Source organism: Ruditapes philippinarum, unplaced genomic scaffold, assembly GCF_026571515.1.
Source record: "Ruditapes philippinarum isolate M1 unplaced genomic scaffold, ASM2657151v2 ctg3002_1_1_1_1, whole genome shotgun sequence".
Taxonomy (NCBI): domain Eukaryota; kingdom Metazoa; phylum Mollusca; class Bivalvia; order Venerida; family Veneridae; genus Ruditapes; species Ruditapes philippinarum.
Genome location: NW_026854098.1, coordinates 304,438 through 323,972, shown reverse-complemented (window position 1 = coordinate 323,972; position 19,535 = coordinate 304,438). Strand labels below are relative to the sequence as shown.

The 19,535-nt window shown below is 33.2% G+C and overlaps 1 protein-coding gene across 1 annotated transcript in view; it reads right to left on the bottom strand.

Annotated features, from left to right (window-relative positions):
- The window catches only part of LOC132738946 (glutamate receptor-interacting protein 1-like), a 28,951-nt gene extending 22,472 nt beyond the window's left edge, over positions 1 to 6,479 (bottom strand). Inside the window, exons 1-3 of the mRNA XM_060726572.1 lie at positions 6,323 to 6,479; positions 1,882 to 1,941; positions 389 to 466 (exon numbers count right to left, since the gene is read on the bottom strand). Of these exons, the coding sequence (XP_060582555.1) occupies positions 389 to 466; positions 1,882 to 1,941; positions 6,323 to 6,371 (187 nt within the window). The 5' untranslated portion in view covers positions 6,372 to 6,479. The remainder of the gene's footprint in view (positions 1 to 388; positions 467 to 1,881; positions 1,942 to 6,322) is intronic.
- Between the last annotated feature and the right edge of the window lie 13,056 nt (positions 6,480 to 19,535).

Sequence of the window (19,535 nt, the reverse complement as noted above, 5' to 3'; positions counted from 1 at the left end):
ATTTTTACATGTCAACATAGATTTAAACAATTTATCATTTATTTGCTGAGTTTGTGAGTTTGAAATTAGAGTTTCCTGATTTGAGTTCAATGGATTCCAGATTTCAATTTTTTAAGCATTTTTTCAATTAACACATTACACACACATCTTTTCATTTAAGATGACGGTAAGATTCATTTGAAACCTTCAAAATATACTTTTCCAAAATAAGTTTGTGAAAAGGTAGTCAAATCAAAATGATCTGGTCTGAGTTCGGGGAATATAACAGTAAATATCAAGCAGTCAACAGTATGGAGACCAGGAACTTTGTCAAACAGAACAGATGAGCATTCTCAAAAAGACAATTACCGATAATATTTAAGTAGTTTAAAAGACATATTTACAATACCTGCAAGAATGAGACCTAATCCAGACCCTTCAATCTTACGCAAATCAACCAGAGTCGTTCCCCTTGTTTCATCTCGAACTGAAATTGTAATTATTGACAATTAAAAATCAGACTCCTAGTATGCAGACTTGAATTTTTATTGTATAAATCATACAATTTTCTTTGAAATTCATGAACTTTAAAATGTAATTTTGGACAATAGAAAAATCTTAGCAGTGTCTCTATCAGAACAAAAGTTACTGTTGTTAAAAATTGAACTAAAGGCTGAATCATAAATTAGAGGGTATGCATAATGTATTTTGCCACCATGATAAACAGGCATACATGTACATTAAGATTTTGTTTTTATAAGGAAATGGTGGAACACTTTATATGCTATGTTCATACAATTATAGTCTACATGTACTATAAACACTTGATGTTTCTTGCGAACTGCCTCAAGGTCACACTGTGGTTTTAATCATAGAATATAATTAATGTAGTACTGGGATTGAGTTACGAAACTAATAAATTAAACAGTCATGAGTACATGTAGCTGAAGGCTGGAAGATAATGTTACTTTCATTTTGAAAAATAATACAATATATTACTTCCATTGTTAACTTAGTTACTATTATGTATATAATGTACTAAGTTGTACTTGACAAATACAAGTCTGTATGCATTTTGGATGCATACAATCATAGTACACACAAAGTATACAAATGTACTATATCATTATTTATTACCGTAAAATTCAATCAATATGAAGATACATATGTATCTTTTTATCCAAATTCAGCTTGTGACATTTTAAAATAAGGCTTTCAATAATATGTAATAATAATAGTTTATATATATATAATCATTTGTACACATTTTTTTAAAGGAATAACTTTCATTTTTTCAATTTCATCAACATGTCTAAATTTTACCACAAACAATATTTCAGATTTACTTTTATTTCCTCTATTTTGGAGAATGAGTTTCTTCATAGGTTAAACCATAAGTCACTTATTTTTGAAACAATCGAGAAATTCTTTAAAGCTGCTCACAACCAGGACGAGCATATATATTTTCAAAAATCAAACTTCAATAAAAGTCAATATAGAGTTAAAGTACAGGAAATGCATTAATTATTATCCAAGTGAATTTAAGAGACACAGTGACATGAATGATATCTGCAAAACATTTACTCATAAGTTATATCACTTTATTTGTACTGTCACAGTGTGTTACTAATGAAAGCAAGGGCTGTTTCCACAGATTTTGTAATTTCACAGGGCAATTTCTCTAGGTGCATAATTACTGCCTTAAATTTATATAAAATTCACAATCACTTTATGTGAACACCTGACAAAGTTTTTAATAATCACAACAACTTTTATTTAAATTTAAAGAATCTAGTGGTGTGCTGCTTTTAAAATAGGTCCCCAGTTGTTGTTTACAGGTCTCTATGTGATATTGTATATATCTTATATAAAACAGTGGTAATATGCATTTGATATACTCACAGTTGTCTTCATGCGCTGGCCCTGGATATCCATTAGTAGCTGGACGATACTCTATAGGATCTATAATTGAAACAATGCATTTAATTAAAGATAATAAATATGCAAAAAAGTAAGTTAAAAAGATCATTCATTCCATTTACACTTCTTGAACAACTGGAGTACAAATTGTAACAATGTCCATACTAACAGAGGGGAAATTGAGTGGGGAAACAAGGAAGGCAAACATTTAAGAACAAAGAATACAGACCATAATATATAATGACAATACCATTTCAAAAACTACAAAAAAATGTCAATCTCTTCGGGAAATGGATCTATTCTACAATAAAAAAAATTTGAGAGGACCTTTTTTCAGATACATCTATATACCATCATTACTAAGTTAACTGTTCAAATTTGTTGGATTTTATTCTTGGGGAAATAGCAAACAAAATGTCATGATCATGTGACAAAAATTATGTGAATTAATAACTTCTTTTTTAGTCAACTACAGAGGCCATTGCAATGAAAGTCAGTATGTAACAGACTAATGCAATTAAATTGGTAAATATTAAAGTAGCACCTCCTAGTCAGTGACAAGGGCAAATGCAGGTTATGCTCAAACTACTTATTAAAGCCAGGATATTTAATATTTTAGAACTACATGTATATTTCAACAATTTTATCATTAAAATAATCAAGGAGTTTTAGAATTAAAGTTTGATGAAACGTTAAAACCTAAATTTTGGTTAAACTATGAAAGTCAAACCATGTTTACTAGTGTGCCTACTGGGTGATTGCCATTGAAATAGTTAGTGTAATGTTTACAAAGACAGGCAGGGTGTTCACTAGCCTTGAAATCCTGAGGGTCATTTTGACTAAGTTTTACCGACTACAAGGCCAAATCCCCATGATTAATAGATCGGTGACTTTATTGCTTAAAAACATAACTATTTGTCATTCAGATGCGCATCATTATATCACTCGGGCTACGTCCTCGTGATATAATTCCACGCATCCGAACTCCAAACAGCAATGTTATTGAGCTATAAAATCACTGTTTGGGATATATTATTTCTTAAATCATAACTGTTGAATAGCACATATCTTGCCAACTAGTCATAATCGGTAAGCAATATCCTGTATGATCTTCAAGAAAGGCAATAGGTCAATTACAGGCCAATTTCCATAACATGTGTTTTGTGTAAGGTTATGAAACACTTAGTTTCCTCTTCCATTGTTAAACACTTCACCAACCATAACATCCTTTACCACCTCCAACATGGTTTCAGGGAAAAAAGGTTGTGTTAAGCAATTTGTTATGTTGGTAAATGACCTGGTCTCCTCATATGAGAAAAAACATGTAGATCTGATTTTTTTAGATTTCAGTAAGGCTTTCAATAAGGTCAGTCACGAGAAAGTACAGCTGAAAATACATGACTATGGAATCAGAGGTCAAACTTTAGAATGGGTCAAAAGTTTTCTATATAACAGGCTGCAGTCTGTTGTGCTTAATGGTAGCAGCTCAAACCCCATCCCAGTATCCTCAGGTGTCCCCCAAGGCTCAGTACTGTTCTATGACCCCTCCTGTTTCTTGCCTGTATACATGTTAATGACCTCCCACAAAACATAAATTTTTTTTTGCTTGTTTGAAAACGATACTGCAATATACATTAACCTGACATCTGCAAACCAATCAGTCACCCTCCAAAATGACCTAAATTGGTTAGAAAAGTGGGAGTTGAAGTAGGATATGGAATCTAACCCCTCCAAGTGTCAAGTTATTCAAGTCACAAAAAGGAAACATCCTATCCCACCTTACATGGAATGCAATCCGGTCAACTTGTCCTCTGGTCAACTTGTCACCTTTTTGGTCAACTCGTCCCCTACTTTTGGTCAACTCGTCCTCAAAGAGTCAACTCGTCCCTAATATGGTCAACTCGTCCCCTAATTTCGATCGATTCGTCACTATTATATGTTTTAAATCAATGTCTTTAAATAGTTCTTTTATGTAAAATTAATAATGAATTTGATTGATATCGAAATATTAATAAAATAACGTCTTTTTACGTCAAATTTTAATGATCTTTTGCGCACGTGCATAGCTTTGATGTTAAACTACAAAGACAGGTAAGTTTGCAAACATTCAATTAATGTTTAATAAATCGGAGTTTTAAATGATAATTAAAACTAAAATTAGGTCCAACTCTTTGATTTTTACCGCCTCCCTAAATGGATTAAAGACTGACGACAGATTAACAGGAATTAGAAGTGCTAAAAACTTTATGTCGGTGCGTATTGATCTCATTATAGAAGGATCGTGTTAATTAAAAACATGATAATTATTTGTTGTAAAATTGTCAATATAAAATTTGCCCTGATAAATATAAGATTGGTTAAAGTCGCTGATTTGAGATCACAGGTCCCTCACCACTGTAGGTTCGATCCTCACTCGGGTCGAAATCTTTCATGTGAGGAAGCCATCCAGCTGGCTTACGGAAGGTCGGTGGTTCTACCCAGGTGCCCGCTCGTGCCTGAAATAATGCCCGGAGGGGCACCTGGGGTCTTCCTCCACCAATAAAGCTGGAAAAAAATCTCGGCGGGACGCTCTAGAATGATCCGACTTGAGTGTACGGTCGCCCATATGGGCTTTCCGGCGGCGACCTTAAATAAACGCATTAAAAAAAAAAATAAGATTTATTCTTAAAATCCCATTTGCGTTGTACGTTATATCAACATTGGATTATTTTTTAAAGTGCATATTGATCATTTCTTAGAATTCCATATTGTTGGATTATATACTGCATGTGAACGGCGTATGTGACAATTTCCGTACAATAATATTTGCAGTGGATATTAACTGATTGAATGGAAACATGATTGAAAACATAAAGTAATTACCAAATATTTAATTGCCATCTAATAACTAGTAAAGATTAATTTTAAATTTCCATAAATAAATCTTTAAATTGATCTCAAAGAGGAGCTGAAAAAACTGAGTTCCAGAATTTCTTGTATGATACAAGTCAATATATTGAATGTATAAATTATATTTTATCATTACATATGAAACATGTTTATACATTAAATGGTATTGCTATTGATCGTATTCGTGTTTTTTTTTCTGTATGTAATTTAATCAGAATTATGCATATATATACTTATTATTAGAAAAAAAGCTCCAAATATTCGCATACAAAAAGCGTCAAAATATGTCCAATTCAGTAATTTTATAATATATTATTTTAACAGTCTATAATAATTTATGAAATATATGAAAAACAGATAATAATAAAATATAGGGGACGAGTTGACTAGGGGACGAGTTGTCCAAGGGACGAGTTGACCAAAAAGGTGACGAGTTGACCAGAGGACGAGTTGACCAGAGGACGAGTTGACTCTGAATCCATGGAATGCCCACATAAATCTAGGACATCCAAGAAAGCAAACCAAACCTAAGGATTCCTACACGATCATCTATGCAGAAACATATGAAGGTTAAATCCCAATCCATTAAGTCCATTGCTTACCATATGTCAGTCAGACCCCAGCTTGAATATGGTTCCGAAGTATGGTCTCTCCACACCAAAATACAAATTGAAAATGTCCAAAGAAGAGCAGCCCGATGGATCAAGCTAAATTATGGTCAGACCTCTAGCGTCACGGACATACTTCATTCATTTAAGCTTCAAAAACTGGAACTCAGACGTATAGATGCTAGGTTATCCCTTTTCTATAAGATTCACCATGGTCAGGTTGCTAACTTGCTATCCCTATAGAAGAATATGTGACACCCTCTCCTGAACATCACACATGGCAATCTCCTGTGTAATTTGTTATTCACAGCTACTTAAGGCTATTAAAATTATCCTTCTTTTCTAGTGCGGTATACCAATGAAACCACCTACCCCCTACAGTTGCCCTTTCCGACTACCCTGAAAAGTTAAGTGCAGCCATAGCTTGCATCTTGCATTGAACATGTTTCACCCTGGTTTTCCAGCCGCCTGTTTTTAATGTTTTAAATTTAATATTCTTCTTTTATCCTGTAACTAAACATCTTTTTTTTTAAACTTTGTTGTGATTTGGACGTGAGACATGTCTACATCCCTGCAAGTGGTTTGACATTAATGGAAGATAGATAGATGGATAGACATATCTTTAAAGGTATAAATTTGAGTTTTGACCTGAAAAATATGTTTGCTCAATGACTTCCCCTCATCTGCTCATTTCATAATAACAAATTAATTTTTCAATTGTGAACTCTCATCAAACTTAAAAACCACACTTTGACAGATTGTCACTTCATTAATAGTACTGTATACCGAAATCCCGTTCTAAATTCATGACCTTTGTTTTCATTGAAAATAATCTTTCGTAAAATCTTTCAATTTTGAAAATTGGCAGGTCAAAATATAGTATTTTAATGATAACACCTGACAAGATGCATGCAATTAATTTTTACCTTTCTCATAAACTGATCCACGAAGACAACCGGGCCGCCAGTGTGGCATTTTTCATTTCAAAAGTGAGTATTTTGCCATTTATTTACATGAAATTCTTGTCATTCCTCTTTTCACAAAATTTCAAACGGTGTCGTAAGAATAATTTCTCCGTAAGAATCGCTTACACTTTCCTACAGTTCAGTCAAAATAAAATGTAGGCCAATGTTATCACATTAATGAATTAAGAACATGTGAAATTCTTATCTCCGAAGAAAATAGCTCTGAATATGAAACATTTCTGATAAGAGCAGAAAAATGTTAACAAAGTAGTATCTTTACTTCCATACAAAATACAAATCAACTAATTCTATAACTGTGGCAAAAGTAGCAAAAAGAACACTCAGGTGTAAAGCCAATGAGTTTTTTTTATAACTGTAACAGATTTATAAGAACTTTTGAAAAATAAATGATTAGAATTGAAAATCCTAGCTCAGATTTTATTTCTCCTAAAAAGGCTTTGCAATCAATTTTCTTTAATTGTATAATAGTCCATTGAGATTGGCTCTAGGATGACTCCGTAACGTTCGTATGTAACACTATTTACACAAAATATAATTACAACAGTAAGATTAACATATATATAGTCGTTATTAAGCAAAAAAACAGTTTCATATAATATTATTATAATGTTGAAATATGATTTAAAAAAAACAACGTATTATATAGCGTCTTATTGATATATTTATTACAATATTATAAAAGAAATGTTTGCCCTTTCCGAAGAAAAAGACATTTATTCATTTCTGAGGCATAACGTGCCTTTGAATAGATATGCTCGACGTACTTTTGAATATTTTGATTATGATCCAAAATGGCAGATTTGTCCATGAAATTTGGTATCTTCTTTTTTAAATTTTATGAATGAAAAAATAATAATAATGTAAACATTTTAAAAATTTCAACATCTCATAAATATCACAAAAACATTATTTAAGACAATATGTCGAAACGAAATTTCTTAAATTTGTAAAATTTGTCATAATCAGTAGACAAAGACCAACCTGTCAACTGAAAGATTGACCTTTCCAAACCATGGTTACTTACTAAACATCTGAGCGTCTGCAAATGATTATATTTTTATGCAGTGAAATTACTCATTAAAAAGACCGTTTAACCATATTTTTATGATATTATATGGACGCAAAATTGTAAAATTGAATCATCTTTAAATAACTTAATCCGTGGAGCTCTAGAACCCTCTCCAGGGTTCTACCCTGCTAGGGGGGGGGGGGGCTATGAGCCCCCTTTGACCTCCTGCATATAATATGTGCGTACATTTAAAATTGCCCCCAGGTACCCCCATATATCCACCCGACACCTCAAGTCCGTAGAAACAGGTCAGCGAAATGCGACAGTAACTGAACCGAAAATGAACTTCCACTGCGTAGTCAATAAAAGATATTCATTACACGTGTAACATTACTCGTGCGCTGAAATTCACGTGCTTTTACATAAGAAGGAAAATTACTGTTTTTAAACTATTAGTCTATCCATATATTTATACGAAGATTATATCAGATAATTTTGGACTTGTTTCCCAGTTTCATAAAATACTTTGAGCGAGTGAAAGAGACAGGTTAAAAAGTCTCCTTTTTGTTGTTGTTGAAAATGTTTCAACTAGCCCGGTCGAAGACACATTGCTGCCTTTGATACAAAGTTTGTATATGCAGAAACATAGGAACTCGAAAACGGGACCGCAGATTGCGGCGCATATTTTCGATCGTGTAACGGTTTTTAAGAACGTTTCTGCTACACCTTAATATCTTTTAGTATTATCCGAGTATATGGCCTCAAAAATATATAATCGATTGAACCCAATCTGTCTCTTTTAAATCTGGTCAAATTTTACGGTATTATAAAAAAAAACAATATACCGTAAATTTGACTGATTTTTAAATTAGCAGATTTAATTAAATTGAGATTAGATAATTAAAGACCACCCGCTCGCATAATATGAAAAGATATTCAAAGGTCGGACAAACAATATCTTAAGCCGGTACGGATTCGGATTTATGCGCCGCAATATGCGATCCTGTTCCAGAGTTCCTATGTGCACAGACGCCGATGATGGCGGAAACGCTCTGAAAGTGGCAAAAATTACATTTATAACAAATACAAATACATTTGTTTACAATATTTCACATGTTTCTTTGTATTCTATTATTATGTCAAACCGGGTTTTGGCAACGTACTTTGCATTACTTTGTAAATTAATTCGATGAGGACGCGTTTCTCGTGCATAGATCTCTACATAACCCTGATCTGTCCGGTTCGAATTATCATATAAGTTTTTTACCACAACATATTTGTTAACAAAAGAACGCACGTGAATATGTGTGATTAAATCTATTGTTATTCACGGGGGAGGAAGTGTTACACGAAGGATGGAGTTCTTATGATAACTTGTTCAGGAGTTCTTGTGATAACTGTCACGGAGTTCGTCGGAAAACATCTGTATATACTACAAAAACACTCGTCAAAAATGGTTATTTTCATCGTTCAAAAATGAGTTTAGGTGCTAAATTAAACTTAAATGATTAAGCTTGTCTAACATCTTGCATAATGTGTCAAAAACTAATTCACAGGCTATTTTTCATCGCCTCTTGCTTCAAATCTGGTAGTTTTGAGTAAAATTTCCAAATTATTTGCCAATTCGCAAGTTTTGACCTGTTTATTTCTGGTCTTCATCCTTGCCATACATAATTACCTAATTATAATGCAAAATTGCAAACATAAAGCACCGGCTAACAGATTTATACCCGATTTTCCAAATGTCCCGGAGTTCTTGTGATAACTCTGAAGATGTCACAGAGTTCTTATGATAACTTTTGTTATTGCCAGTGTGTTTCTTGCGCTAAATCACGGCACGTTTTGGCGTTTATTATCATTCAATAAGATTGTAAATCATTATGAAATGCAGTACGATCATCCTTTGCACAAAAATGTGGATAAAACGTTGGTATTAAGTGTCTGCAAAGGATAAATAGGTGGTAGGCTATCATCTACAGTAAAAATTGAACCAGCGGCCACTGATATTCAGCAGTATAATGGCTTAAACCACAAAACAAAAATGTCTCAAAACGTACACGTTGTTCTCAGTTTCACATGTTTTAAGCAAACACCTTTCTTAAGCAAACAATATAAAGGCATGCTTCCTTTACCTAAGGGCTAAGTAATTTGTATCATTTTATACCATAATAAATAAGTATATAACCCGGATAATTTCCACACATATGTCTTAAAAAAGTACGATACATGATAAAAAATCAACTGCGATTGGCTCTAACTACCGATCTCTCGAACAAATTTGAACTGTCCTTCCAGGTTCAGGCGAACTAAGTTTGACTGTATATTTTTGTTATCAATTACAGCAGAAGTAGCAGAGTTTCCTCCACTAAGATTACATAGGGGAAATACTCATCAAACATCGACAGAAAAATATACATGAAAATTTAATATACCATATTTGAGTATTTCAAAGCGCATTTTATCACGTTTCATAGCAGTTCATAGCAGACCTTCTTTGTTTTGAATATAATTCAGTACCAATAAGCAATGTTAACCTGTTTTTTTTAAATAGATATAACTTCCCAAACTTTTCCGTGTCGTCTGCAAATATATTGTTTAAAAGTAGTGATTTACCTAGAATGGGATTTCAGTTATTGTGCATGGGCATTCAAACTAGAATTCCCCAGGTGTTGCTTCTAAGTGTCGCAAGTTCTCTAATGTAACTTAAATTAACAGAAAAAAAACGTTTGAAACATATTCATCGCTGTACTATTATAACTGCTATTTTACATAGAAAACAAATGTTTCTCTGATTGACGCAGTAACATAGATGCTTAACGAAAATGATAAAGGGCCAGAATACTGCTAGGAGCCGGAAACTGCTGGGAAACCAGTACATAAATCCTTTTTCCAGTCTACGAAATCTGCGTCAAACGAAAAAAAAATACTATGAAAAAGAAACAGGGGTAAGAAATAATATCTCTTGAACTAAAATCCACTCAAAACCAACATTATATATCCTATTTTTTTGCGCAAAGGATGAGCGTACTACATTTCATAATGATTTACAAGCTCGTTGAATAATAAAAAACGCTAAAACGTGCCGTGATTTAGCGCAAAAAACACACTGGCAATAACAAAAGTTATCATAAGAACTCTGTGACATCTTCAGAGTTATCACAAGAACTCCGGGACATTTGAAAAATCGGGTATAAATCTGTTAGCCGGTGCTTTATGTTTGCAATTTTACATTATAATTAGGTAATTATGCATGGCAAGGGTGAAGACCAGAAATAAACAGGTCAATACTTGTGAATTGGCAAATAATTTGGAAATTTTACTGAAAATTACTAGATTTGAAGCAAGAGGCGATGAAAAATGGCCTGTGAATTAGTTATTGACACATAATACAAGATGTAAGACAAGCTTAATCATTAAAGTTTAATTTAGCACCTAAAACTCATTTTTGAACGATGAAAATAACCATTTTTGACGAGTGTTTTTGTAGTATATACAGATGTTTTCCGACGAACTCCGTGACAGTTATCACAAGAACTCCTGAACAAGTTATATAAGAACTACATCCTTCGTGTAACACTTCCTCCCCCGTGGACACAGTATAGGTCTTATGGCAACGTGCCAGCTATACTAGTGGAGGAAGAACTCAGGTGCCCTTCCTAGTATTATTTCAGGCACGAGCGGGTATCTGAATAGAAGCTGAACCATCAACGTTCTGTAAACTAGCTGGATAGCGTCCTTACATGATAGAATCCCAGTCCCTGTCGGGATTCGAACCCACAGCGGTGAGGGGCAAGTGGTTTGAAGTCAACGACCTCAGCCACTCGGCCACGGACGCCCAATCTTATAGCTGTTGCTATAATAAATTGGACTTTGACTCTGGCGACCCGAGTTCGGTTCCTGGAAGACGCAGATCACTATAATTGTGATTGATCACGAAATCCGTTCTACGGTCATTCGTACTTTACCTCTACACTGGCATGTACAGCCAACTAGTACTCTTAAACTGCTTGGAAGCCTTCCCTGCGGTGGCTGAACTGTGATCAGGTGCTTTCAATGTGGCTTACTGCCGTTAAAACTACAAACACCAACCAAACCAAGCATGACTAGCATTTTCCATTCATACTTAATGAACACCTACATGCAGTTGTTCGAAACTATCCATGATTCATGCTAAAAGTGAAAGTAATTATAGCCCCTACCACCAGACAAGCTCTTTACTGTACGTAATGTTCGTATTTTTAAATTGAAATCCCTTAAACTTTGAATAGACTGTTCCACGTTCAAGCAGGTCAAATCCACAAAACAAATACAGCAGTTGAGGTCTAAGGGTTGAACAAAATTGAAAGCTAAATTTTGAGCATTTTGCTTTAATGAACTTTTATCGTGTCGTCAAAAGCTTTAGCTCTTTGATATTTTACAATTGTTCTTTTTAGTGTCAAGAACAAATTTCGATATTTTATAGGGAACTTTTAAAGGGGCTGTACTTAGTTTTTTTGGAACTGGATTTTTTCCTCAAGATTTGCATGCCATTTGATGCAAGTCTGGAGCAATAACTTGTGAGGAAATTTTAAAATTATTCCATCACCCTATTTTCCGAGAATAATCATTTTTATTGAGCAAAAATGACCAAAAAATGAAATGCGTTGTAACGCTTTCCACAAAAATCGGGCTAAGAACTTCTGTAATGGTCAGTTTTCAAATTGATTCAGAATATATTTGTTCATCCTTTGCAGTTTTTTTTCAATTTAAGTGCTTCATTAGATTTGTGTTAAATTTCAAAATTTATGAATTTAGGCTTTTTGATCTCACTGGAGCTCCTTAATTTATATTATTCTTTTAGTTTATTCTTTGGAATTTAACTAATCTGATTAAGCAATAGTTTGGGGTTTTCTATATATATATTTTTTTTCAAATGTAGATGTATGAATACATAAAATGCCAACCGAAAGAGGTAGATTTTATAATTTCGGTAGAAGTCTTAAATTTTGTGGTTTATGTTCAGCTTTTTGATGAATTATTTTTCATTTTATTCAGCAAATTCTTACTTTTTGCACCAAATATTGTTAAATTTGTAAAGTTTATGAATAGTGAGTTTTTTTAAACTAAATCCAGTAATCTTCTGCAAGAAAATTATAAATCAGTTCTTGGTAATACATAGCTAATAATCTCATTGCCCAATTCAAATATTGAATTTGTTAATTTTCTTTAATTTTTGTCTATATTATGTACATGTATATATGTGTCTTACACTGTACTTTGTTTTTAATATTTTGCTACAGTGTCGTTTTGACACAGGTCCTTGAGGTAATACATTTTGTATTAAAAAGTTTTGAAATTTGTTGAGATGTATATCCATCAACATGTATTTATCTTCTTATCGGACATCTTATTTCGAACATTAAAGTGTAAAAACTGATTTATTATCTTGTGATTCAAATTATCAGTTTGATGAAAAAGGCTGGATATAAAAAATCAACGTCGGCTGGTTGGTCAATGCGTATCTCCGTAACAATGTCAACAAACTTGTAGATAAAATCCTTTGAGCACGTTCAACTTATACTAAGTACGACTTAAAACTTTATATTTTGTAGTTTCTATTCTATCTTAGGGTTTAAAGGCCCACTAAACCAAAAATGCTTTCGTTTCTCTTTCTTTAAAGCTTCATAGTGTTGGTGTGTTGCTATTGTTTGCAAAAAAATAAATAATTCACAAATTAATCAATATTTTGCTTCTGCTACCTTTTGGCATTTAGTACAGCTTTAATATTTTTTATGGAAGTCAAAATACTTATCTGTTTACATTTTGCTTATTTGATTACAAATTATTTCACATTCAGCGCTACTTTCTTCATGTGATAATCATCTTGTTTGTTCATAAATCATTACAAAAATGTATTTAAACTTTATAAAACTCATGTTACCATACAATTATCATTTCTGAGCTTTAATCAACTTTTGATTTATTACATATTAGATATAATAGACGTGTTGTTCAACAATATATCATGAGTTCGGCTAATTAATACATTGTATTAGCTTGTCGTGTGGCATCTTTTACATGTTTTATTAATACATACAATTGTTTTTATATTTTTTATTTTTTAAAACATGTACAAAGTACAAAATACATCATTTGATCATGTGCTCACATCCGGCTTTATATGATACATGTATATACTGGACTTTGAGAAGTTTTGTCCAGTAGATAGATCGAGTTACAAAGTGATTCAATAAAATTTGAGGGGCGAGGGGGGACAAATATATTTATATGTCCAGCATACCGTTTAAGCTAAAAGTGAGCATACTTAGACCAGGATATCATTTTTTTTAAACTTCTTATTCTAAATATCCAAAAGAGGGGACATATTCAGTCAATAACAGCTCAGACTTGTTTTAGATATGAGTGTACGTACAATAAACTTTACGTATTTCTAGAATCAGAACGGAATGCTTTGAATTCTTGTATGTTATGCATCAGTCAAATTATAACACGACCGCCACCACAAAAATTGGATAGCGGGGAGTTTGACTTTAAGATTTGGTTTAAACATATATAAGTTATTGGGATTTATATTAATCACTTTCGAGTCCGCTTCCTGGAACCTACCAGTACTGGTGTCTTATGAAGAAACATGTTCGTGACCCGATCAGGGCTTGAACCCATGATCCCTGGATTGAGAGGCAGACACCTTGAACATACTTGAACTACTAGGCCACCGCTCCCCTTTTAGATATTAAGATCCTGCTCAAAGGAGTCGCTATTCTGGATAAGCCAGATTGTAAAATCGCCACTAGAATACACATTTATGTCTATTGGACATATTCCCAGGAATCTGATATATACATAGTGTGTTTGTGTGTGTGTTGTTTGTGTGTGTGTTGTTTGTGTGTGTGTATGTTGTTTGTGTGTGTGTTGTTTGCGTGCTTGTGGGCGTGTGTATTGGTGCGCGTCCGCTACTTCCCGCCCTTCAATGAATAAGGCTGTGGTTACGGTTGACCGGTGCATGCACTGGGAAGCATTTAAAACAAGTTACGGAAGATCGGTGGCTCTGCTCAGGTGTCCGCTGGAAATTGTCATGTGGACTTCATGGTGTCGGTTTGACCTGAAACACACAAACAATATAATACTACTATAGAAATAAAGGTTTCAGTGTTTTTATAACGTGGAAGGAAAAATAAATCTCTGATTATAGTGGTAGGGACGTGCTATACATGTGAACACGGACATAGACCATTTCCTCTTATAATCGTTATTGACTAGATTCATCTTTATTTTAAACTAAAGAAAACCATTTTTAGGCTTTCATTTTTACAATATAATTTTGCTTCATAAATGCTATAGAGAATTGCCCTTGAAAATTGCAATCATTTCTGGCATGTTTTCAAATGAAAATAATCACCAATAAATAAATACCACCTTTATTTATTATGTCAGTCAAGTAAAAAAAGAAATAAAATGACAGCAAAATGCATGAAATTATTTTTTTGTTTGATGTCTATTCATTTCTAATTGCATTTCGCTGAGTCAAAAACATGTGCATTAACATTCAACAAGAAAGCAATGTTCTTTGCATGTGGGAATATCATTTAGTTATTTAAGCGTACTACTGCTATTAAAATGATACACATGCAATGACGTCCTATGGGACTATTAGAAAATCATTATTATTAATGTCGCCCAAATATTTTAAAAATCAAAAAAAAAAAAAAAAAAAAAAAAACACTATCTACGATAGATCTCATATCTGTCCTTGCTGATATATGAACGCGTGATATTTTGATAGACTGTCTTTCCCTTGAAATGCCTTGATAAGATAAAAAAAGAGAAAAATGCACATATTCACAACCCTACAAACAACTTTATTATCCCGTCACGTATGCCTTGTTTACTGACCTTGAATTTCAATTCCTCTATTTGGCATATAAGATACATAATCATCATCTGGCAGTCCGGTTAGCTCAGTATGTAAAACGTTGCACGGTGAATCGGGGAACCCGGTTTCGATTCCTTGACGTTTCAGCTCACTTTTGTTCTGATTGATCATGGAATCCTTTCTACAGTCACTCGCACTGTACCGTACAGAGTTAGTCAGTTCCTTGCGATAGTGAAGGCAACTAGTACTAGTAAACTGTTTGACAGCATGCCCTGGAAGGATGCGGTGGCTGAACTGTGCTCTGGTGAATTCAATGTGGCTTACTGTCGTGTTGGAGTGAAAACTACCAATACCACCATTGGGAGTCATAACAAACGTTTGGTGAAAATAAGAAAAGAGCAAAATTTGAAACCTTTGTATGCTGGGAAAACTGTTGTCTGCTTAAATTCGTCATTTTTGTATTTCATCATTTTTTTTCTGGAAATAAAAGAAATAAAAGGTGACTTACCAAACGAGACACTGCATGAGGTTCATGAAATATGTTGACTCTAAATCTGTGAAACAACATTAATGTTAAATACAGGACTGAAAGAGTCTATCCCACTTTAAAGTGTCGATAATGTCATATCTACTGCATTTATCAATATTAAGTTTCCTGGTTCAAGACTGGTATCCGGAAACAAATCGGACTCTATATTCAGAACATGTTCAACCATGTCCATTTATGTTCAAGCGGACACATTTGGAAAAAAAACACCCTGCTAGGAACGAGTTCTCAGTAGGCCAATTTGAGGCAATAATCTTATCTTTGCAAGGCATTTCCGTTATCAATATAGAATCAATGCAAGTGTTTCCGCGTAAAACTCTGTTTGGAAACTGTTTATAATCGGAGTATTTATGGAGAAAAACTCATTTCTGCGGGACATTTCCGTTATCTCTTTTAAGCATCGATTTTTTTTTCCGGGAAAAGCAGATCCTATCGGAACAACAATGTTTGTAAAGAAAAACATCATTAATACCGTTTCTCTGTAAAACACTGATCAATTACAGATATAAGAATGCGGCCAGATATCATTGGAGTATGCCCAATTAAACAATCAATCTTTCCTGTCTAATTAAATTGAATTTCCGGTTGATTATTATTATTTTTTGTTATTGCTTTTTTTATGAAACGATACTTTTAACATGGAGAATTAAAGAATATTCTATTTTATTAGGTTTTATATCTTCCTTTTATGAAACTACATGCCCAAAGCGTAGATATTTGGCATGTAACATTGCCTAGTATATGAATAGGGCCTCTGGGGCCATAAAAGGGCCTCGTCCGAGATCACATTTACAACATAGACGTGTATCGGAAACATAACTTGAAAGTACGGGGAAAATGCATATGAATCTTCTTTGTTAAACTGCATGTCCTAGAGAAAGCTAAGATTTTTGCATGTAGCAATCTAAGTTATAAAAATGTAAGTCATCCCTCTGCAGTCAAAAGGCTCTAACCATGTGTAACATTTATTATATTGACTAATTTTTTCCCACAGAAACTACCATGTTTAGCACTCTAAATATTTGGAATGCATGTCCCTTTTTGACCCTCTACGAAAGGTAATATATAAATAATGTATCTTGTGTAAAAAATCACCCCTCCGGGTCACATAAATCATACCCCCTTGGTCAAAATTGGCCCTCCCCGTCCATTGCTTAATTTATATAGACTTTAATATAAATAGAAATGCAGTTCTTAATTTATATGTTACAGAGTTGAGATATTTACCATAAAGTATGGCCTAGTGGATTGATATAAATCAAGAATGTCCCTGTCCGCCACGGGGCCAATATTATATGTAAAGGAACCAGACTTAAAAATCTCCTGAGTAACTATAATGCCCAGTTGGCCGGTAACAGTTCTTTACGAACGTCATAAAGATTAAATCATATCTACGGGTTCCAAAATTTGCCCTGCCTTCAGGGTGTCTTAATTTACATACCTAATTTATTAGCAAACACATTTAAAATCTTCTTGTTGTAAATACAGTCACTGTACAAGGCTTTGAGTTTAGCACAAGCATTGTTTGGTGTATCTTTATCAAAGTTTATGAATTTTGGCTCAATTAACAACATGACCTCATACCAATGTAACTTAATGGCCTACTTCTGAATAAAGATAGAAATTGGTTTCAGGTGAGCGACAGTTGGTCATTATGAATCTCTTGTCATGTATTTTATATTGATATATGTACTCTATCTTTATAAAGATGAAAACAGTAAGATGGAAATTCCTATTTCATATATGATTTAAAGATGCTGCGTCATTGTTAATTAAACGAGATAAATGTTGTTTTTTTGCTTGTGCCTCACGAAAGGAAAAAGTGATCAAACGCATCGTAATCCTCGCTCTTTAATGATTTATAGTAACCATAGTTGCAGGTAATAATATTCTTGTCGCATTGTAATTCCATTGCATTGTTCAATTAAGCAGCAGCTTGAATGTGACTTTGTTTGAAGAATGTTTGACTTAATTACATTCAGTAAACTTCGATGACAATTAACCACTGCCTAGGTGTTCCATAATAATCAAGGGGAATAATAGCATACTCAGGTCTCACTGATCAGGGGAAGTAACCGCTGCGAACTTAAAAGCAATCACCAGTTGTTCAACTAACATAGAAGTACAATAAGTGCAACAATTTTAAGAAAGGGTCCTCGATAATGTTGTTGTAAATTTTGGCCTAACCCTTTCGTATGTACGTTATAATTAAGTATAATAATATTAATACTTCATGTACACTTATAAATACAATAAACTATATTATTACACTAAGTAGATGAAAGGAAACAAAACACGGTGTTTCGGTTTCAAATTTCAATTTGAACAGTATGTCTGGTTTTAGTAGAAAGGATTGAACTCAAACCACCTGTTTTTAGCCAGACAGTGTAATCACTAGAACATTGCATGCACATGTTTTGGTCAGCATAATTTTCTTCTGGTGCTGCACATTACCATGAAAGACATGTATAGGTTTTCACTTACATATCAGCTACCGACATCTGATTTCATTGGTGACATATCAAATAAAGATAAATCAGCTACAGACTTTTGATTTGATTGGCGACATAACAAGTTATGCACTTGCATGTTACATTTTGCATGTCAGTTTATTCTGGTTCCACATTTTACTTGTCACTTTTTACTGGTCACATTTTACATTTTGCTGGTCAAATTTTGCTGATCATATATATCACAATTTCGTAACTTGCTTGCATGATGCAAATCATAAAAAATAAATGTAATCACAAATATCTTCTAGATTATATTTCGTGCATCTTTCAATTTAAAGCAGCACACGTATCGTGTTTCGAACGTTGTTGAAGTTCCCAATCGATTTCCCATCATGTTCACTGTAATCACCAAACGGAAAATACGAGTAGAAGAATCAACAATTTAAAACCTCGCGAATATGTTTTATGCAATTTCTGATTCATTTTTTTTTCAATATTGTAAATTCTAGCACGCTTAAATTCGTCACAGAAATACTTTGACTTTACAGACTATGAATATACAGAGCCGTAACAACATATACCTGAACCGTTTAAATGAAATGCTTTTTGTATTCTTTGCAAATATCAAACAATTGAGGATGACTATCATTTAAAATAATGTGTAATCTTATCGGAACGATTTTTGTTGTCATTAATAGTTTTTTGTTGTCCTTTGTGATTAAGTAGAAAAATAGTAATCAAACCCTTGGAACCTTAGAGGTAATAACTTGTATGTCACCGGGATAAATATAGATTTTATATTATTGATTAACTTACTTTGTTGTTTTGATATTGAAAACACATGACCAGAAAATCAACGGTTCCGAATTCAAAGCTAGGGAAATGGATATATAAATTGCAATGGTTATATCGCAAGTTATCGTGTATACATGAACATGTTTATATAACCTGCTAAAACGAATTATAATAGATTGGAATCTTCTTCTTTTTGGACATAATTACAAAATAATAATAATAATAAAATAAAAAAATCCAAAAAAGGGATGTCGTGTTTATAGAAAATATAATTGTTATAATTTAGCAATGAAAATCGATGTATTTTATGCAAAACTAAAAAAAAAGGTTCTATATTTTATCAGTTTTGAACATAACATTTGGATTCAGTTGGCCAAAAAGTCTAATGAACGTGACTATCTTCGTCAAGTTTTAATGTTAATGTTAATAGAAGGTGGATTGTGATGGACAAAGCTCGAACATAAATGTATTCTTTA